This window comes from Vanellus vanellus, assembly GCF_965231255.1.
Source record: "Vanellus vanellus genome assembly, chromosome: 13".
NCBI lineage: Eukaryota > Metazoa > Chordata > Aves > Charadriiformes > Charadriidae > Vanellus > Vanellus vanellus.
The window spans coordinates 20808409-20830257 of NC_138918.1; the positions used below are offsets into that span (position 1 = coordinate 20808409).

A 21849-nucleotide genomic window follows, 5' to 3' on the forward strand; every position below is an offset into this window, starting at 1 on the left:
CGTGTCCCCATGTCCCCATGTCCCCATATCCCCGTGTCCCCATGTTCCCATGTCCCCATCTCCCCGTGTCCCCATGTCCCCATGTCCCCATGTCCCCATATCCCCATGTCCCCGTGTCCCCATATCCCCATGTCCCCCTGTCCCCATCTCCCCGTGTCCCCGTGTCCCCATCTCCCCGTGTCCCCGTGTCCCCGTGTCCCCATGTCCCCATGTCCCCATATCCCTGGGTCCCCATGTTTCCCCCCGTGTCCGTGTCCCAGCGCTCGGGTGGGACGTGCGGCACTGACCACTAGGCGGCGCGCGGGGCACAGCGGTGGGCGTGGCTTCTTTTTAAAGTAGGCGTGTCGGGAGCGGAGCTTAGAGGGGGCGAGTCAGCGGGGAGGGGGCGTGGCCTTGCGGGGGGAGGGGCGGGGCCGGGATCGGCAGTTCCGGGCTCCGCGCACGCCGGGCGGCGGCGGCGGCGGCCGGGAACCAGGAACCGGGAACCGGGAACCGGGGACCGGGGACCGGGGACCGGGGACGGAGTGCAGCGATGCAGCCGCCGCCGCGCAAGGTGAGAGCGGGGCTAAGAGGGCAGCGGGGAGGGTCCCGGAGGCGGCACCGGCACCGGGGGGAAGCGGGACCGGGTCCTCCGTCGGTGCCGGCGGACCCGGGCAGGCTCCTGCAGCCGGGCTCGGGAGCCGCCCCCGGCGGACCTGGAGCCGGGCTGGGGAAGCGGGGCCCCGGCTGGGTGGTGGCGGTGGCTGCCGGCGCCTGCAGTGGCACCCAGGGAGGTGGGGTCAGTGGGGACTGGTACCGGGGCCGGCAGGGGCTACATGTCCCCTGCACCCCATCCCCGGCCACAGCGGTCCCCGGGTGCTGAGCGGTGCCATCCCGCAGGTGAAGCTCACCCAGGAGGTGCGGGTCCACCTCCTCGAGCAGCTCTCGGGCCTGCAGAGCAAGCAGCAGCGGGACGCCGAGCTGCTGGAGGACATCAGGTAAGGTCCCCACGTGTGTCCCCCCCGTCCCCTGCCCACCCCCGACTCCCCCACCCCCTGAGCTGAGACCGGCCAGCTCATCCCATGCATGGGGCAAGGGCCAGCCTGCCAGGCACGGCTCACCTTGAGCCTGCCGCGTCGAGGTCATGGGCTCCATCAACCATCGGGGTGGCCAGATGGGGACATCCCAGTGCGGGGTGGTGGTGCCAGTGGTGGCCCCTCCCTGCCCCCCGCTGAGTGGGTCCTCACCTGCCCCATGTGCCCTCTCCCCGCAGGTCCTACAGCAAGCAGAGGGCCGCCATCGACAGGGAGTATGGGCAGGTAAGGAGATGCCACCAGTTTCAGGACTGATGGCCCGGTGAGGCACAAGCACCCAGCTCCATCCTTCCCACGCGGGGTGTTCCAGAGTGGGGGACGGCCCCACACAGGCGATGGGCAGCGGTGGAAATTATTTCTGACCAGAATGGGGCTTGGCTGCTCCATGCCGGCCACCGAGGGCAGTGGCCGATGGGCTCAGCTTTCTCCCTGTCCTGGGGGGACGTGGAGACACCGACCACGTTAGGGTACCCGCTGGGGGGCTTTGCCGAGGACAGCATGGCCCGAACCTTGGGTGTTTTGGGGGCGGGAGGGAAAATCTTGCAGGGGGGAGGAAATCGCTCAGCTCCGCTGTCTGCTGGGTCATCGCAGGGCTCTGCTCTTAAATGTCAATTTTCCTCTGTGAGACATCCCCACAGCATCCCTTGGGGACACCCTGCAGCAGAGAGGCAACCCCGCTTCCTGCAGCTGGGGACCGGGACACCCTGCTCCCTCTATATCCCCACCCCAGGCTGGGGGGACACACACACCACCCTCCCCAGGGTTGGGGTCTTGCTGTGCTTGGCTTTGCTGGGGGCTCCTCTACTCTGCCTCTGCAGCCAGTGTCCCTCTCTGGTGTCCCCTTGCTGTTCCTCTGTCCCAAAAGCTGCAGCTGGGGTGGGAGGGGGATCCTCTCGTGGTGGTGGCTGGTCCCCAAAAAGGTTTTCCCATGGGGACCGTGATGGGGTCCCTGCTGACCCCAAGCCACTGGGGGGGGAGGGGGGGGTGTCCCCTGCTCTGGGGACACCTGTGAGGTGGCAAGCCAGTGTGGGGGAGCCCAGTTTGGGCCCCGGAGCTGGACAGTGGGGTGCTGGGGAATGCTGGTGATGATGGGTCTGTCTGCAGGCGCTGCAGAGGCTGGCGAGCCAGTTTGTGAAGAGAGACTGGCAGCGGGGCCGTGCCGAGGCCGGTGACTCGAGGTAGGTTGGGGACAGGGACAGGGACAGGGACAGGGACAGGGACGAGGGGCTGAGGCTGGCAGCGCCCAGCCGTGGCCTTCCCAACTGGGAGATGCCTAACGCCAACCAGGATTCGGGATTGCAGCCCTGGGTGGGATATCCCCAAGGATGTGGTACCCGACTCGGAGGGGATTAGGGGGGCTGGGGGTGCTGGCTGTCCTGCCAGTGTCCCCAAAAGCTGGCAGGGAGGCAAGAGAGTGCCCTGCCCTGCCTTAACCCCTGCGCCTGCAGGAGTGCGGTCGCTGTCTGGAAGGGCGTCATCGAGGGGACAGCGCATGCCGGGCAGGTCCGTGTCACTGCCTCGGAGAGCTACCGTGCCCTCGCCGCAGAGGCTGCCCGGACCGCCCGTCTCTCCAAGGAGCGGATGCTCAAGAAGGTACTGGGACAAGGATGCGGCCCCTGTGCCAGGGCGGTAGGGACAGCTGTCCTCCTGTGGCTGACGCTCCCCGCAGGGCATCGAGCGGCTGCAGAAGGCGCAGGCGGAGCTACTGGAGACGGTGAAGGAGCTGGACAAGGCGAAGAAGCAGTTCACTCACCTCCAGCGGAGCAGCGAGGTGGCCAAGGACAAGGCGGCCGACGTGGAGGCTCGGTGAGAGGAGGGGACCATGGAGGGGGGGTGGGGTGTTGCCGTGGCCATGGTGTGGTGTCCACCTTATCCCCCAACCTCCCCAGGCTCCGGAAGAGCGACCGGAGGATATTTCACACCAAGGCCAGCCTGCAAAAACTCAGCGCCAAGGTCAGCAGCATGCGAGGCCAGCGGGGTCCCCAAGCACAGGGATGCCGGGGGGGGATGGGAAGGGACATGGGGTGGTGACCCTCACCCCATCGCCAAGCCCGGCTCTCCCCATCCCGGCAGTTCTCAGCACGGCTGGCCGAGCACTCGCGGCAGCTCGCGGGGGTGCAGAATGAGTACGGATTCGCCCTGGTGTCTGCCACAGCCCACCTGGAGCATTACCGGCGGGTAGAGCTGCCCGCTGCCATCCAGGTAGGAACTGCCCGGACCCCCCACCCCGTATCCCCTCCCCGGGGTCCCACATGAAGCATCTCCCCCATTGCCGCTGCGAGGGGGTGCAGCGGGGAGGGTCGCTGGTGCTGGGACAGGGCTGGCTGCCCTGAGGGGTCAGGGATGCTCCCCGGGGGGATGCAGGCAGTGCTTGGGGAGGGGGTTTCCCACCCGTTTTTCTCCAGGCATTGGACGGTGACCTCTATGAGCGGCTGCGGGAGCACTTGGCGGTGGCCAGCCGGACGGAGGTGGAGACCTGCCGGGCCACATGGGACTGGTTCCAGGGCGTTGCAGAAGCATCCGCGCGGGTAACAACACCCATCCTGGGTGCAGGGAAGTTTGGGGGCAGGAGGGGACGGGTGAGCACGCCCCCCACGTCGCTCCCCTTGCTTCAGGTCTGCCGGGAGCAGGACCTCCTCCTCTTCCTGCAGGACCACCCCACTTTCGCCCTGGCCCCCGAGCAGCACTTCCAGCTCGCTGGGGTGGAGGAGGTAGGTGGGGAGGGGTGGGGGGAAGGTGTTAGGGCAAGGCGGGGGTCCGCACAACCAGCCCCTTCTCAGCCACCCTGTCCTCGCCCAGGTGTCCCTGCTGCCACCGGGGGACGACGGGGCCAGCCTGGAGAAGGAGGCACGGCGCTGGGCCACGAGGGTGGCTCGGGACCGCAAAAACAAGGCGCACAGCGAGGAGGTCCGTGCTGTCCTTCCCCACAGAGAACTGGGGGGGGGGGGTGGGGGTGAAATATCAAGCAGGGGGTCTCCCTACCCCCTCCTTCCCCGGTCTCCCACCACCCCACTGACCTGCGAGTGCCCACCCAGGTGCTGCAGTGGCTGGAGGCTAGGAGGCAGCAGGTCCCAGAGCCGGAGGCGGCCGCCGTGGAGCGGCGGATGGAAGAAGCAAGGGAAAACATCCGGAAGGCGGAGGTGCGTCGTACCCCCTGCCTCCAAGCAGAAGGCTTTGGGGTGGCTTCGAGGTCTGTCACCCCCAGGGAGAAGGATGCGAGGATGGCAGAGGCTGAGGATGCTCTGCCACTGTGGCAACCACGCTGGGGACTGGGGGATGATGGGGCTTGCTGGGCTGTCCCCCCTACCCCATAGGTGTCCCCTTTAGACCTTGACTCTGTGTGTGTGTCCCCAGGTCAGCCGGGTGAAGGCGGAGGCACGGCTGGCACTGCTGCGGGCAGCGGGGCTGGACGTGGACACGTGGCTGGCAGGGGCCATGGTGGGGGCAGGCGAGGAGGCGCCCACGGGGTTGGATCTGGCCGAATTTGACGACTACGAGGACAGTGACGAGCCGGACGAGGACAACGAGCCCGGCCCAGCTGCCCGCACCTACCCCTACACCTGCCGGGTCATCTTTGGGTACCAGGTACGGCCGTGGCTGCCTGTCCCTTGTCCTGCCTGCCCAGGTACGGCACCCCCAGCCCTCCCTGCCACTTTGTCCCCTGTCCCCTGCAGGGCTGCCAGGCAGACGAGCTGTCCATCGCCCAGGGCGAGGAGCTGGAAGTCATCGAGGATGGTGACGCAGAGGAGTGGGTGAAGGTGGGAGCGGGCTGAGCCCCCCCCACCCCATGCTTGGGGGGACACACATTTCAGAGGTCCCCTGGGCTGTCCCCACCACCGGGGCTGGGATGATCATGCGTTTTCTGTCCCTTCAGGCTCGGAACAAGGTGGGCCAGATCGGCTACGTCCCTGAAAAGTACCTGCTGTCCCTGGGCGGCGAGGCAGGGGCTGGGGCTGACCCCCCAGGACCCTCTGCCCTGCACCGCCAGCTCTCCAGCATCATGGCTGCAGAGCTGGTGCTGGAGCCCGGAGGTAGGTGCTGGGGTGTCACCTCCCCTGGGGAGGGGGACGGATGTGCGGGGCTGGTGCCTGGGGGATGCTGAGCCCCCCACCCCATCTTCCCCGCAGCCTGGTTGGTGCGAGCCCTGTACGACTATGAGGGGCAGAGCCCCGAGGAGCTGAGCTTCCCCGAAGGGGCCATCATCCGGGTGCTGCCCCGCGCCCCCGGCGAGGTGGACGATGGCTTCTGGACAGGCGACTTTGATGGCCGCGTTGGCGTCTTCCCCTCCCTGGTGGTGGAGGAGCTCACCGGGGCCCGAGAGGCAGCCGGGCAGGTGGGTGGCAGAAGGGTCACTGCATCCCCTCAGCGTGGAGTGGCTCCCCCACCCCATCTTGTGCTGTGGGTGCTGGTGGGTGGATGCCCTCCCTGCTCTTCCCACCCATCCTGGCTCTGTCTTCGCAGGAGCTGCCATCACCGTCCCCACCGCCCTTCTCCCCCCCTGGCCTCGTGCCTGGGACCAGCCTGGCCCCCAGCCCTTCTCCCGAAACACCGCTGGGAGGTGAGTGCTGGGGCTGGGGGACTGGAAAAGGGGCTAGGGGTGGGAGGGCAGGCATGTGGAGAGCTGGGCTGAGCTGCCGGGCCCTTCCAGGTGGCCGGCAGGATGGCACGGGCAGCGGGCAGAGCTCTCCGGACCTGGCAGCCACCCGCCTCCGGCCGGTAAGCAATGCTGTTGCCCCCCTAAACCTGCCCCCAGTCCTCCTGTAACAGGGGGATGGTGCCACCCCTGTGCTTTGAGGGGGTTTGGAGGGGGGGCGAGCAGCCTCGGCATGTCAACACGGCATCTCCTCTCTTCTCTCCGCAGCTCCGTGCACCCCCCCCGCCGCCCGGCAGAGCCCCTGACCCCGAGCTGCACTTCAGCTGACCTTGCATGTCCCTCCCGTGTCCCTCCCCGCTCCCCAAAAAGCTTCGCCCGAGCTACCACGGGCTCTCTCCTGGCAGCGGAGACTGGTGGTGCCCCGTACTCCGAGCTGGTCTCTCTGGGGGCCGCATCCTGCCCTGCGCTGCTTGCGGAGTAATCCTGCATCCCTGTACAGCACCGAGCATCCTGGCAGCCCCTGTATCGGGTCCCGTCTCACCCAGCTCTTGCCCCTTCATCCCGCCACCGCTCATGCACCCCCAAGCCCTGGTTCCTCAGGGTGGGGGAGGCTCAGCCATGGGACCCTACCAGCCCCTCTCCGGGCATCTCCCTGCAGGCAGGAGGGGGCTGCGCCCCAATAAAGCCGGTTGAGTCCGCCGAGGGGTTCAGCAGCTTTAATGGTTTTAGCTTGTCTATGTACATTGCGGTTACGCACCGAAGCTCACCGCGGGCACTGGGGCTGCCCGCTGGTTCAGCCAGGGTGCGATCCTCCCCCCCGGGGGCTGGGCTTCCACCCCTCCTTTGCCGGGACGGGGCTGGAGGGGCTCTTCTTTCTGCCACCATCTCCTGGGGACCTGCAGGGTCCCTTGCCGGTGCAGGATTTGTGCCTGTGACCGCTCTGCGTGGCAGGGATGCCCGGGGTTGGTGACGGGGGGGAAGGGGAGGGAGCTGTGCTTTGCGGTGAACGTGCCAGGTGGGTGGGGGGCGGCTCGAGCCGCTGCCTCCATCCCTGCCCCCGTGCTGCAGCCCCCTCTGATGCATCCTTCCCCCAGTGCTTGGGGAGGCTGCGGGGACCGGGTGGGCAGCAGGGACTGGGTGCTGTCCTGCCCCTGCCAGGCCTGAGGGTCCCCTGGTGGAGGGGGCGGTGGGTGTCTCCGGGGCGGGTGTGTTGGGTGGGAGTCGGGTACCTATTGCCAATGGGATGAGGTCTGGCGCCGAGTGTGGTTGTCTGTAACGTCGGCGCGTCGCTCCGGCCATGCCAAGCGCGTAGCTGCTCGCCTGGGGCCGGCTGCCCCACCGTCCCCCCCGCGGCAAAGACCCCAGCCCAGCATGGGGGCCAGGAGGGCCGCGCGTCTCCCGTCCGTGCTCCAGCCAGGAGCGGAGAGGAGCTGCAAGGAGAGGGGCAGGATGGAGCTCGTTCCCAAGGCTGTGGCATCCCCCACCAGCCACAACCAGGCCCCATGTCTGCCCAGAGCTGGCGTGGTTCCCCACTGGCATCGCTGCCTGTGGTTGGACACGTTGGCAAGAGGACTTGCCGTGTTGGGAACCCACCCTCCTGGAGAAGGGGTTCACCCTCTCTCCATCACCAGGTTGTGACCCACCAGGGCAGGGACACTGCCAGCGCCTTCCCACTCCCTCCCCAGGCATCACCCCAGGGGCTGGGGATGAGCACTCACGTCACACGGTTGCTCCTCGGTCCTGCACTACGGCGCTGGGCTCCTGTGGGATGGAGGAGGGATGGGAATGTCAGCGCTCCCGCGGGCGTGGGGTGCCGGGGTCTCTGTGGCCTGCAGCAGTAACCCATGGGCCAGTGGGCAGAACCTCGCTGAGGCTCCAGGAGCTGACTACAGCCTGAGCACCATCTCTCTGCCCTTCCCCATCACCTGCAGGACATGTTCAGCAGCAGCTAACAACCCTCGTGGTGGCCCCGGCTGGGACATAGGGGATGAGGAAGAGTCCGAGTGGTGCCAGGGGTTGGTGACAGATGTCCCAGTGTGGTGTCATCACCATTCTCCTGGGACCCCATGTTGTGGAGCACACTAAAGCCTACTGCAGGGTCCGAGGCACGAGCTTGGCACCGCAGAGGGGACAGACGAAGAGGAGAAAAAAGGCCATGTCCCTGGGCTTGCCCTGCATGTAACTCTTTCCTCAGTGATCAGAGGGACCACAGCCATCACCTCAGGTGTGGTGGGCCAAAGGAGGACCTGTCACCACCTCTCCAAGTCTCTGGAGAAGGGATACAGCCCATCAGCTCTGCCCTGCCTGGCTGCCTTGGGCTGGCCTTCTCCACAAACCGGCTCAAACCTTACAGCCCAGCCACCAGAAAGAAAAGAGGGAAACAATAAACACAGCAGGTTCCTGCTTCTTCCTTGGCCTATGTTCAGCTTAGCACCTTTCCCCAGGCTCTCCTATGCTGGCACGTGCCACGTCTGGCCCATGGAGCTCCAGCAGAGCCAGCCCCAGGGAATGTCCTTGCCTTTGAAGTGCTCTGGGAGTTTTACGCAGACGGTTTGCTTCCTTTTTCTTCCAAGGGTTTTGCCACGTGTGCCCTGGTGCTGGTTTTGTGGGGTGAGAAGGGGTCAGCTCTTGGGGCTGCTCAATGCAGGCAGCCCCAGTGGGGTGACATTCCACCGGGTGCCTTCCCCCAGCCCCCTTCCATGAAAATCATCTTTCCCCAAGTGCAGGACCACAGGCAAGCACGCGAGTGAGTGAACATGTTGGATGTCTGCCATCATCCCCGACAGCATCATTTGCTCAGTGGTAACAGCCCGGAGGCAGTGGCAGGGAGCAAATCCTCCAAATGGGGGACCATCGATGTCCAAGCAAATGGTGTCCTCACCGGTGCTGCCCTGGAGCGCTCTAGCACCTCCAGCAAGGTGATCAGGTGGGAAGGTTGGGAGATACCAGGGCGCTGGGAGCTCCAGCCAGGGTGGGCTGTCCTCTCTGAGCACAGCCAGCACTGGCCCCTCTGGAGCATGGAAGAACAACCAAGAAATGGCCAGCTGGCTTCACCATTTCCTAGACTTCAAGGCAAGAAAAGCTGCTGGAGACATCTGTCCCTGCCTGTATGTTGCTGGTTATGTTGAACCCCAATACTGCAGTGAGGCTACAGGTTTGGAGAGACCAAGCTATGTGCAGTGGTAGGGCTCCCCCAGGCTAATAAAACATCATCCCAATGGATGTCCCGAAAGAGCCCAGCCACAAAGGAAAGCACATCCCTTGCCCAAGGGGCAGCTGGCAGCAGGTCTGCAGCATCTCCCATGCAAGTCAAGCCGTGACCTGCCTTTTCCCTCGTGGTGTGGGTACCTGCAGGGTAGGAACTGTCATGGTCACTCTGCTTGCCTCAGACATTAGAAAACGGATGGGAAAAGGCAATCAAAAAAGGTAAGCAGAAATAGGATGGGCAGGATGGGGCAAGTCCCCACGCCGCAGTCAACCTGATGCAAGCCTAGGCTTGCCTGTCCCCACTGCGCGGCTCATGCAGCCACACTTGGGCAGGTCGATCTTGTTGGCAGCGGGACTTGGGGTGCTGTGCCATAACCCTTCAAGCCCTCCAGCCCAGGGGACCACATGGGGATGAGGAAGAGGAGGAACCTACCTGCTGCCTCATGTCCTCCAATCCGGGCTGTTTTCTGCTGCTGTCATCTCTTCCCAACTCATCAGGCTGTTCGTGCAGACTCAGGCTCCCGTGAATATCTGACACTTCATCTGCCGACCCCAGTCCGGTCTCCTCCAGGCAGATGCTGCCTCCTTCCTGCACTAGCTCTCCTGGGATGCTGCGACTTGACCCTCCCAGCACCCGATGGCTCAGGAGCTTCCTCTGGCGGCTTGCACTGCTAGGAGCAGTGCCAGCATCCTGCAGCGAGACTGCCACGCTGGATCCCTTGCCTGCCCGCCTGCTGTCACGAGTGCCAGAGCTGGCTGGTGTGTTCGGGGCTGGGGTGGAGGAGCGGCTCTGCTCCCCACCTTTGCCACTCTGGGTACCCTTCTGGACGGCTCCGTTCTGCAGGCCACCGGTGGGGACAGTCCCATTGCGAGCCCGCTCCCGCTGGAGCCGGTCGCTGCTGTGCTCCAGCTCCTCCGTGCTCGGCTCCCGGCTGCCGTCAGGCAGGGGACCATCCTGCTGCTCGTGGAAAGTGGGTTTCTTCCCGATGTGTGTGACACGAAACCTGTAACGGGGGCAGGATGGATCAAAATCCTTTCCCTCCTCTCCCCCAGCTGTATTTCCAGCTTGTCTGCACCTCCAGCCTCAGATCTCCCTTCTTTGTCATCGATTTGTGCTGATCTCCAAACCTTTCAGACCCGTTCAACACCACCGACCCCCACTCTAGACATGCCCGGACTGACTTAACCCCATTTTCCCCTTCATTTTTGGCAAAACAAATAGAGAAGGATTAAAAGGTTGATCCAGATGTTGGCTGGTGCAAACTCTGCCAGCCTGTCCTCTTCACAGCAAGATGAGTTACAGCTCTTGGAAATACTCCGAGAAATACTCCAAGATGCAACCTGGATGAACAAGAGCTTGTACAGAAACTCAGGTGTTAGTTCAGAAGGTGAGCAAACTGTCTGAGCCTCCCGAGGAAGGGATGGCCATGCAGAGCTGCATGGATATTGCACCCAGTGACTGACTGCTATCAGGGGAACGAGAGCCAGTGTTTTTGGCAGACAGTGCACCCAAAGTGAGGGCAGGGGCAGGGTTTTGGTAGAGGGACCAAAGGCAGGAGGAGTTGTTTGGCTGATATCTGCCAGATCACGTTGTACACCGTCCCCTGGAGCGATGGATGGTGCCTAGGTGGTTCATCAAGGTTCCACCAGGTAACAGCTCAGAGCTCCAGTGTAGGCAGGAGAACAGCTGGAGAAGTCAGTCTGACACCCACAAAGGCTGCATTTATAATCAGCAGTGATGCAATATTGCACTTAGGAAGAAGAGAGAAGATAGGGATCTACCATAACCTTGAGATTTGTGAGGGGTAACGTATAGGCAAAGCCTGAATTGCAAGTGAGCTGGTTGTGACTAACGCTGTGATGCTCTTCGTAAGCCATACAAGCCACTGCTGGACCAGCAGATGGGAAATCTTTTCCACCATGAGCTGGTGTCCACCAGGCAAAGAACACTGATCCCACCACAGAGCCCGTGACTCACCCAGCAACCGCTCTCCTTGCACTTGAGTCACACACGGAGAAGCCGCAGATGGCTCTGGCTCTGCTGAGGTTCAGCTGCGAGTCAGCATCAGGCTAAAATATAATTTCAGCAGCAAAGTTCAAGCACTGCTGGGGTTGAAAGAAGAACAAGACCCAAAGGTATGATAGTATGGCCGTTCTGAAGAAAGAAGCTGAGACGAAAGGTCCAAGATATAAAAACAGATGCCAGAGATGAAGGAGACCACCACCACACTGAAGACCAGGCATCAGTTTGTGGACAGTAGAGGCCCATTGCAGTCAGAAATGCTGCTCGTGATTGGAAGGATCAAGAAGAGAAATGCTCCAGCTCTGGATGAGGTACCCACAAGACTGCTCGGGTCAGGCCAAGCAGCAGCAAATGTGACCTTTCAGGTCTATCCAGATATTTGGAGACAAGGCACCAGCACTGTGATTCAGGAACACCAAAGAACATTCCAGTCCCAAAGAGGGACGGGGAGGAGGCCTGAGTGGCAGGGTCATTTCTTGGTAATGCCATTGAGCAATGTCAGCCTGGAAGAGCCAGGAATGGATTCAAAGGAGCATGCAAGGTTCGGACTGGAGGGGGCACAAGAGGTAACGTAACCAACCTCCGGATGGTGAGGGTAAAGGCAGGAGAGCTTTGGCTGTCTGCCTGGTCAGCATCACTGAGGCATTTGATTCTGTAGGATGTGACACGCTGCGGCTGATCAGGCTAAGGATGGAGGATCAGATGCAGGTGCTTTGGTGGATGTGCTCTGCCACTGACAACTGGCTTAGGGAAAGCCCCAAGGCAGATGGTAAATCATTCAATAATATGAGAGTACAGATCATATAATCCTGATTACCTCAGAAATATAGAAAAATTTGGGTGGGAAAAGCCCTTGGGAGATCTCCAGTCCAACCCTCTGCTTGAAACTGGGCCACCTCCCACCTTCAATCAGGTTGCCCGGGGACCCTGTCCAGTCAGGTTTTGGAAATCTCTGACGATGGAGATCCCTCCGCTCCCCTGGGTCTTGTCCCAGGGCTATCTGGATTTCTCTTGCTGCAACTTCTGGCCATTGCCTCTTGCCCTTCCCTGTGCACCTCTGAGAATAGTCTAGCTCCATCTTCGTTTAAACTCCTCCCACCCATTGGAGTAGTTTTAGAGAGGAATTAGATTCCCTCCACCCCCTTAGACTTCTCCAGGCTAGATAAACGCCATTCCCGGCAGCTCCTCACATGCCACATGCTCCAGCCCCTGGTCATCTTGATGGACCTCCACTAATCTCACTCCTTTCCACTCCTTCAGTGATGAGCCTGTGCCTACCAGCTGGGGACCAGACTTAGTCAATGAGCTGTAGGTACCAGGAAGGGGGATGGACTCTCAACCACTGTGTCCAAAACAAAAGCAATAGCAAAAAACAAGAGAGGAACAAGAACTGAGGACTGCAACAGAAGAGCTGGGTTAAAGGAGCTTTTGTATGTAGGATCAGTCATGAATCGAGGTACTTTGTGCGATGAGGATATTCACAGTAAATAAGACACAGCAAGGGCAGTCCCAGAAAACTCATCCAAGGATCCGAAAGAGCAAAGGGGCCAGCTTGGAAATGAGAACCAGAAATTGGAGGTAGTTTTGTACCTCATGGGCTTGTAGGCCCCATAGCAGTTGGACCTCACAGCAAGAAGATTCAGGAAGTGGAAACTTTTAGAATATAACCTTGGTGAAATATAGTGACTGTCCCTGGAAAAAGCTAATGTGACATGGGATATTAAGGATAAAGAGAGGAAACCAAGATTTGAGGGAAAGTGCCTTTAGGAAAGAAGACCACTTTCTCCAGCACTCAGAGTTGAGTGAGAGGAGACTGAGAAGAGCATGGACGGAGGACACAGAGGAGTGGACGGAGATGGGTACTGGCCAGGGAATGAGATTAGCCATCAATATGCAATTGTGCAGAGATCTGGCTTACCAAACACCACCCCTTAAACCAAGGACAGCTGACAGCAATGGGCAAAGAGGAAGCCAGAAGCTGTCAGTCTCCAGAAGGTGTGATCTTTGCTGGAGTTCAACGTGGGGAGGTCTGGCATGTCTCTCCCATTTACCAGGTCCCCATAAAGCCCTCAGTTCACCTCCCTATTGAGAGTCCTACCTGTGATAGTGAAAAAACCCGCACACCCTGATGCCCACTCTGGCTCAACATCACCGTGAAAGGACTGTGTCTCTGGACCACAACATGAAGCTACATCAAGGCTTAGGCCCTGCAAGAAGACCTGCTGCGGGATCTGAACACAGCAGAGCTTTGTGTTGTTCCAGGTTGGCCATCCAGGGAGCAGCAACTGCTTGTCACCCTGACCCAGTCACCATGGTGGTACAGAGATGAGCCCTGGAAGACCTTGCTAGAGGTCTTGTGCATGTTTTCTGCTGGGGAATGGGGCAACCTGGGCAAGCCTGCAGATTGTACTAAAGATTACTGACTAAAGATACTAACAGAGACCACAGGCAGCTCAGGAAGTCCCTTGAGGTGAAACCAGGTGGGGACCGGAAGAATATTTGTGGGAAGTATTGGGTACACTCCCCTATTCTTATATTCCTCCCATGACATGTAATTACAGTCATCATTGCAGGCAACAACCTGGAGGACCATAGCCATTCTTTCATTCTGAAAGTGGTGGCTGGTAGCTTACACCTGGGCCCTGCTGTCACCTCTTCCCCTTCCTAACAAGATCCCTAAAATTGGGGTTACTGCCCCTGTTGGGCAGCAAGAGCCCTGATCGCACATAGCTGGGACAGCTGGCTTTGAAGGGACATGGATTTGGGGCTTTGCCCAGCACTGAGTCAGCAGGACAAGCCAGGCTTGAGTCACCTTCCCGGAGAAGGAGGAGGTAAGCCACTAGTGCGTCATGGCCTGCCACATACCACAGGCATTTCCAGGTGCAGGAGGCACCTGGTTCCTTGGGAATTCCAGCTGTAGAGCTACTAATGGGGCTTCTAAACAAGAAAGAGCAAGAGGCCATCAGCAGATGGACCATGTCTGGCAAAGCTCATTTAAGTACCTGCCCACTGAGAAGACGGTGGTCTCTCCAGGATGCATCCTGCCTTTGCCATCCTTGGACCGTCCTTGCCGATGCAGTGGGTGCCTCTTCCTCTTGCTGCAGTGGATGCAGGGGGCCTGCGTAGAGCCTAGATGCACTGTGTGGTGATGTGGTGGGCCCCCATCCTGGCTGTTACGGTGAGGACAAAGGCTGCAATAGGAGAAGGACATGACAGGTTGTGTTATCTGGAGGAGACTTCCCAACCTTGGTGCAGCCTCACTACAGCAAGCCCTGAGAAGCAGCAGCTCTGGAGGGGACCTCCTGAGAAGACAGGAATGGGGAAGGGCTATTCCCCTTGATGGTGGGGTGACAGTCATCACAGCCCCTGGGGGAGTGGGACTTCTTGTTGGGAAGATGCTTTATAACAAGCTGGAAAGAGGCTGGCTGCAGAGTCTGCAGACCAAGGTGATACCCAAAGGCTGCTTTGCCCTCGCTCTACAAGAGTTGCAAGATGGTATAGGCTTCTCTCACCTGGGCACTGGCACTGGGATGTCCCCTTCATTGTCCCCTAACATCTCCTTGAGGGCCTCTGCATTTGCTAAAGAGAGAGGGAAAAGGGAACACGTCAGCCAAAGTGGTCAGCAAGTCTTCAGACCAACCCTAGGAAATGCTCACCTTCATTTTGGATGATGCATCTCACAATCTTCTCCACAGTGTCCTCGTTCAGCTCCTCCTCTTCATCTGAAAGGAGAAAAGGTGGCACTGAGGGTTGGGATTCAGATACTCAGCTCGCCAGTCCCTCTCCAGGAGCAGCCACGTCGACAGAGAGGTCAGAGAAGCTGTGTGTCCCCCATCATACTGGGAAGTCCCTGGAGAACACCAGATCCCTTGGCCTGGAAAAGAAATGGCTAAAACAGCAGCCATGTGTGCAGGGAGGGGGCGGGGGGTGTTGCTCCATCAGAACTGGGAAGCCTCACATGAAATGAGTGGGAAGCAGGCTCGAAACAAGTTGAAAGAGAAGGTTCCTCATGGGGACAGTCCAGGCCTGGAGCTCCTGGGTGTAGGATGTTGCGGGTGCTAAAAATCTCCAAGGGTAAACGGGACAAGTTCACAGAAAAGAAACCCACTGGGGCCTGTTAAATACAGAGAAACCATCTCTGATGGAAGAAGCCCCGGAGCTACACACTATTAGAAGTTTAAAGAGTATGCTGGGGAAACTTGGCTCGGTGTCTGCTCCGTTGTGGTATTCATCCCCAGTATTCATCGCGACCTGCTTCTGGCCACTGCTGGAGGTAGGAGGTGGCTGGCTGGACCTTCAGCCCAGTCTGCAGTATTATATGTTCCTGTGAGCAGGTCAGAGTTGTGGTCTGGTAGGCAGCTGCTTCAAAGAGCATGGTCAGGGGTTGCTGCTGCTCTCCTGGAAGCCCACAGAGATGTTTCCCTGGGCTGTGGCAACTCCAGCAGGCAAAGCCAATCCTGGAAGGTTCAGCCATTGTCTCCATGTCATGTGCAGCCAAGTTATTGAAGCCAGAGGAGCACATCCAAGGACGTCTGGAAGCTCCCGCTGCATCTGTGGGCAAGCTGGGGGAGCCACGTTTCCCTCCTGTGCACAAGAAGTGGCAGTGGGGGATGCTGACCCTCCTGAGCGCTGTCGATGGCACAGAGGGGCCAGAGGAGTTATGTAGCAACATTTGGCTGTTTTCAGGTGAGGAAGCAGACGGAGAACATGCCTTCTCCATTTCAGCAGAGATTTGTGAAAACACTAGATGACAGAGCTTGCTTGGACTGAGCTCTGGCTTGCACCCACTCTCTATGCTGCACTGACTTCTTGATCCTGCTACCCAAGAGCTGCTTATGATGGCCTGAAGGGATGGAAAAACCCCTAAAGGTGGTGGCAGAGATCCCAAGGAAACACGCCTATTCCTCTGGCCTGCATGAGCCACAACAGGGACTAGAAGAGCACATGACTGATAGCAAACACCATGCTGGCCCCATGCTGAACCTCCTAACACCAAAAGGGCAGAGGGACAGCTCGTGCTCTGGCCAGGGATGCTTTCCTTGTAGGGGATGTGGGTTATAATTCAGGTGCTGGGGATTCAGCAGGTCCTGGCTGCTCATCAGAATTATCTTTTGGTGATAACTCTGCTTTGGGAAGGGCCAGATATTGGCTTCCACCTCCCTGGCACCACCAGACTTCACCAGCCTGTTGAGCCAGCAGATCAGAGGGGTTTTCCGGGCCATGTGCTCCCAATCCCTGGGGAATACCTCATTACTCTCGTTGCCCCATCCCTTTTTTCAGCCCAGGGGCGCATGATGGGTAACGCTCACTCCCCCAGCCCACATCCCAGAAGCGTGCTTAAGGAGCATCAGTCCATGCCAGCAAAAGGTGGCAAAAGTCCCCACTGAACCCCCATCGCCCCAGCACTCACTGGCCTGAAGCTCTGCCAGCACATCTTTGTTATCTGGGTCGAGCTCGTCCCGGAAAGTCCGGCACCGGTAACCCTTCTTCTTCAGGACATGGCAGATGAGGAAACCCACCAGCCCCATGATGAAGAAGACCAGGACGAGGAGGAAGACCATAGACAGGCTGTGCTGGGGGTCTGACTCCCCATCGTCGGTGCTGTTCTGGTCTGACATGCGGATCTAGGAGAAGGGGGAAGGTGGATCAGAGACCCTGGTGCTCACCCCCTGCCAGGCTCCCCATGCCCATCCTTCTCTTCCTCTTCCTCCCACCTGCCTTGGGCAAAAGCCACCTCCCGGCTCAGGGTGGGCTGCCAAGGGCTCACCTCTTGCCCTGCAAGGTCCGGCATGGCAGGGGGGCCACCACAGAGGAGAGAGCAGGCTGGAGGTGGCTCAGCACGGTCTCCCAAGGACACCGCTGTGCCCCTCACACAGCCGGCAAGAGGCATCCCAAGGGCAGCGGTGGCAGCGGCTGCATTCTTGCAGGCCCGCCTGGCCCCGGGCTGCGGTGCTCCCCCATCCCTTTGCAGGCGGGTTTCCCAAGGGCATGGGTCCCCCGGCCTCCCCCGGGTTCTGCGGCAGGCGGCATCACCCCGCTCGCCCTTGCGGGAAGGATGAGCATCCTCACCGCGCGGCGCCGGCTCGCTCCCCCCCCCTGCATCCCTCGCTACTCACGGCTGAGGGCCTCCGCCGGCAAAGGCGAAGGCAGGGCAGGCAGGGAGCCGCGGTAGCCGGGCTGGCGGAGGGCCGAGCCAGCCAGCAGCTCCCACATCATCCGTCCTCCCGCAGAACCCAGCTCACTCCCTCCGCCCCCAGCTCCCCTGGGCTTTCCCGTCTCCCTTCCCTGGGGGGCTCAGGGCTCAGCCGCCCTTTTGCCAGCTCCGCTTCCCCAGCGCCGGCAGGGTCTCCCCGAGTCGTCCCCCGTCCCCACTGCGGCGGCAATACCTGGGCCTGCGGTCCTCCGCAGCGCTCTCCTCTTCACCTTCACCTGCCTCCTAGCAACCCCGCATCCCTGCGGCTGGGGACCGCGGCGAGCATCCTCCGGCCCCCCGGCTCCCGCCTGCCTGCCTGCCTGCCTGCCTGCCTGCCTGCCTTCCTCAGGAAGGAGCCAAGCTGCTTCTGGCTGTGGCGGCAGCCTGCCGCTGTCTGCCAACGGGAGCACCCGCCTGTCCCAACCCCGGAAAAATCTCTCCGAAGCAGTTTCAGCGGATGAAGGTGCAGAGAGAAGCTCAGGGAAACGCCAGCAGCCACAGCAGGGAGCAAACAGGAGTGCCACGCAAGGAAGCCGGTGCTGGCAAGCTGCTGCCCGCCCCAGGGCAAATAACCTCGCCCCAACGCAAGCCAGCCCCGATTTCCCCTGGCACCCTCCTTTCCGAAGCTCTCGGCGATTTTCAGAGCAATGTGCTGCAGTGGCGGGAGAGCAGAGGGGTGGAAGTGGGATTCAGCAAGACCAGGACCGGTCCCACACCAGCGTGTGCTGGGGGAGAGGGGTGCAGACACTCATACTGTGATCACAGCACCGAGGAGACCCCACAGCCCAACACCCTGCCCCAGACCAACTGCCTCTCTCCTTTTTGAAAAAGGGACGGCTAAGGCGTTCGAAATTTCCCACTGTGGGGGTCCCAGGACCTCCTCATCTCCACCACATTATCCTCACTCTGGGATTCTTCACCCAAATCTCCTTTGCTACTGCAAATTAGGCTTGCTCCTCTCAGTCCTTCAACCGTCCGCCAGTTCTCCTTGAAAAACACAGGCGACCCTTAACACCCCTCCCACCCCAACCCTGCCAAACTAAGTGTCTATCTATATAAATATTCATTTGTGGGAATTGTCCCACCACATTCTGTGTTGCTGTGAGGCAACCTGCAACTCCTCCAGGCTTTCAACTGTGTGATGTTGAGGGCTTCTGTCCCTCTCCACAAGTGACCAGGAGTCATCTCTCAGGAGCCCAGAAGCCTCTTCCATCACCGTGACTTTAGGAGGTCACCACATCGTAGGTGCCACCTGTCTGTCCGCTGTCCTGGCAGGGAGACAGACCCTAAGACGGACGAACTATGGCAAGAGAAGACCACAGGCAGCAAGACTTACTGCTCCTGCCATGCATTGCTAAGGCTGCAGGAGAGGAGAGGTCTCCTGATGCTGAACCAACAAGCTGCAACATCATGCGAGTCACTGCTTCAAGGCAAGTTTATTCCTTGCCCTTGTTTCTTCCAAGCAGGGGACATCGCAGGTCTGGGTTTCTGTGGAGGCCTGCGGGGAGATGCGGCCATGGTGACTTCATTCCCTTTTTCCTCGTGCCCACGCACGCTGTCCTGCACAATAAATCGCTCTTTCTCCTCCCGGGTGTTCCCGCCCACCCAATGCATTGCTGCACCCTACCCCCACTTCCAGCCTTCAGCCGCCCCGAGAGAAACGAGCCCGGGTTGCTCAGCCCTTCTGGCTTGGAGAGAAGATTCCCGTTTTCCCATGGCATCCGGTGGCAAAGCATTTCTACAACCCGGGGAGGGGCCGGATGGGGAGAGAGAGAACAGCGCAGCAGCTAATCTGGGGACAAATCCTGTCCCTGCGTGGGGTGAACCAGGATGAGGAGGGAGTTCCGCTGCCATGAAGCTGCTCCCGCCTTGCTCCACAGCTGGGTTATCCCAACTGATCACGTTTCTCCTCCCGATGCTCCCCCCAGGCATCATGTACCCCCAGTCTCCATCCTGCTTCCACCACCCCAGCCTCAGCATCCCTCCAGGCTTCTCCGTCCTCATCCTGCTGCAGGACCCCGTTAGCACTTTTAGGGCCAGACCATGAGCTATGTCCCATGCAGCGCCTTGCCGGTGACCCAAAAAAAGAGGCCACAGCTCCTCTTTGTCCTGAGACCAGCCAGCATGGCAGGTGTGAATCCATACACCTTCCAAACAGGCTGGCCGTGTCCATCCTGGCCAGTGGGGACAGTTGCCACCTGGGGCTGAGCCCCACACCATGCTGGGGAGGTGCGAACACGGCTGCAGGCTGGATTCTGGTGACATCTCCAGAGGGTGGGCTCTGCATCCTGACCCTGTCCCAGCTCCTGTCCCCATCCTGCATGACCCTACCAGCCAAGGCAACGCAAGCCGAGACACAACAGCAATCCTGACCCCGTCCCAGCTCCTGTCCCCATACTGTACGACTCCACCAGCCAAGGTGACGCAAGCCGAGATGCAACAACAACCCAGCCAGAGCTCTGGTGCAGACAGCTGCCCGCTTGCTGCCTGCCTGCTGCGCTTACCACCACCATCCCTCTGCCCTTCCACTCCAGGTCACCCACTTAGGGCTCCCTAACAGGTACGGGCATGAATCCTGGAGAGACTTTGGAGGTTTCGGTCCCTTCCCGTGACATTGCCTGGAAGCCCTTAAATTTTAAGCTGCTGGAACCAAGAGGTGGCTAGGGAGGGAGGGGATGAAGAAGCCAAGCAGAGGGTGGAGGGACAGGACCGTCCCCCATTGACCTGTCCTGCAGCCAGCTCCGCTCCCAGCATATCGCCATGTTACCTCTCGCCCATTCTCTTCCTGCGCCTCCTCTGCAGCCATTATGACAGACATCATCCCGCAAACAATGCGAACGCGCCCGCTCAAAGGACCGTCCGTTCGTCCCGGCCCCGCTGGTTGTCCACGTGGCAGCTAAACGGGCCAGGCTGCCCGGCTCCGGCAATCCGCCGGGCAGGCTCCTCCTGGGGTCTCCGCTCCGATGCTCAGCCCAAAAATTGCCATCGTCTCTGCAAAAATGCTACATCCCATCGCGTCAAATATCTCCCTGAATCTGAAGCCCTCGTTTAAGATTTTTTAACATCCCTGGCAAACTAATGGCCTTTAAACCACAGCGTGGTTTTGCTCTCTGAGCACAAAGAGCATCTAAAAATATCCCTCTCCGATGCTTCCTTTGCACCGCTCCAAAACCCGTGAAGATGCCCGCAGCGGTGACTGGCTTCCAGAGAGCACGTTCAGCTGGCAAACCCTCCGCATGAGTGAACCCCGCTCAAGGCAATGACGTGTTTCTCCCCTCCTTGCTCCTTTCCCCCCAGTCTGGCGCCGGTGGCCCCGGCCGGACGCTATCTGGTGGTAGCACCTTGCCGAGCGGGCGACGGGGCAATCGTCATACTGAGTGAGTGCCCCCCCCGAGACGTCAGCGCACTCCACGCGTTTGCTGCTACACCCTTGTTGTTCAGCACATTAAAAGTCTATTTATTTAAACTGGGGCGGGTGGGGGGTGCTGTGGTTAAGGCTCACTGTGCCAGGGATTGCAGCTCTGAGTGTCCCCAACCATAGCTGTGCCCTGTGGGGTCACAGCCCGAGGGTCCCAACATCCCCCGGAGCATCCTCACTCCGTGCTCCTAAAGAAAAACACTTCTGGAGGGCACGAGGAGCTGCGCCGAGCGGACAGCGTCCCACCCCCAATAAGCGGCAGACCCAGCCAGAAGCGTCATTTAATAATCCTATAATTTAATCCTGCCTTGACAAAAGTTCTCTCACCCGGTTGCGCCCCGGCATGGCACCCAAAATCCCATCCCGCCCCACCGGCCCCATCCCATGCACCCTGGGCCATGCACGCATGAAGCTTCCCTCGCTGCACCCCGAGGGCTTTTCCCTCCCACACCTTTATTACCCAGCGTAAAAATCCCATCGCCGAGAAGTTGGGGAACATCCCGCTGTTGATCTGCCCCGGTCTCCATCTTCAAGCAGCTCCTGGCGTGCCCCGCGGGGGTCCTTCCCCTTTTGCCTGCTTCTCTCGGACACCCCGTCTCATCGCGGGTGGTTTGGGGCACCCTGCCTCCGGCACAGCATCCTCCGTCCCCAGGACCTGCAGGACCAATTTTTGGCTAATTTGTTTTCCAAGCCATTGGGCGAGACTACCTTCTTCTTTCAGCCTTTCTTCTTTCCAGCCCGCAAGGGGACAGGTTTTTTGCCGCTGGCGTCACCCGCAGCATTGTCCTGTCCCCGTCCCTCACCGGCTCCAGGCTTTCCCCAGCCCCGCTCCCCATGGCTGCTTTTTCATACACGGCAATTTTCTGCCCGGCTTTTGTTCTCTCCGCCTGTCTCGGCAGGTGCCTCCCTGTCCCCGCTCCCTGCCAACCCCAGCGGGTTGTTTTTCGGAGGTTGCCAAAGGTCAGGAGGACCTGCACCTTTGGTGGGGTGCTCAGCCAGGTGACAGCCAGCGGTGGCTGTCCCCATCATCCCTCACAGCTTGATGGGGGCTGCTCGCGGGAAGGGACCCCCACACTTGCTGCACCCCAATCCCACCAGCACCCCCAGCTGGGATGGGGGGGGGAAACGAGGGCTGCACCCACGTTGTGGGGATGGGAGGTGGGGGGCAGCCAGAGGGGTGACTGGGGGTAGCTGGGGGTCATTGCGGGCAAGTGGGGGCAGCTAGTGAGCAGCTGGGGGTGACTGGGGGGCAATGGAGGGTGTGGGTGAGGGCATCTGGGGGTGATTGGGACAGCTGGGGATAATGGAGGGGACTGGGAGGAAAGTGGGGTGACCGGTGAG

The 21849-nt window shown here is 60.4% G+C and overlaps 2 protein-coding genes across 2 annotated transcripts; one reads left to right on the plus strand and one right to left on the minus strand.

Moving 5' to 3' along the window:
- Window positions 1-459: 459 nt before the first annotated feature.
- Window positions 460-6376, plus strand: FCHSD1 (FCH and double SH3 domains 1). Its single transcript, XM_082489946.1, has 19 exons — window positions 460-553; window positions 880-977; window positions 1253-1298; window positions 2178-2251; window positions 2522-2666; window positions 2743-2879; window positions 2963-3026; window positions 3147-3275; window positions 3479-3601; window positions 3689-3784; window positions 3873-3980; window positions 4109-4213; window positions 4428-4658; window positions 4748-4831; window positions 4948-5104; window positions 5201-5406; window positions 5535-5631; window positions 5722-5789; window positions 5935-6376. The coding sequence occupies exons 1-19, from the start codon at window positions 533-535 to the stop codon at window positions 5992-5994; spliced, it is 2049 nt and encodes a 682-aa protein (XP_082346072.1). The 5' UTR covers window positions 460-532; the 3' UTR covers window positions 5995-6376.
- A 1010-nt stretch (window positions 6377-7386) lies between these two features.
- Window positions 7387-19911, minus strand: RELL2 (RELT like 2; the record flags this gene model as incomplete). The annotated part of the gene is made up of 7 exons (XM_082489972.1): window positions 7387-7428; window positions 9308-9878; window positions 13900-14088; window positions 14410-14476; window positions 14554-14619; window positions 16308-16521; window positions 19858-19911. The coding sequence occupies 7 exons, from the start codon at window positions 19909-19911 to the stop codon at window positions 7387-7389; spliced, it is 1203 nt and encodes a 400-aa protein (XP_082346098.1).
- Between the last annotated feature and the right edge of the window lie 1938 nt (window positions 19912-21849).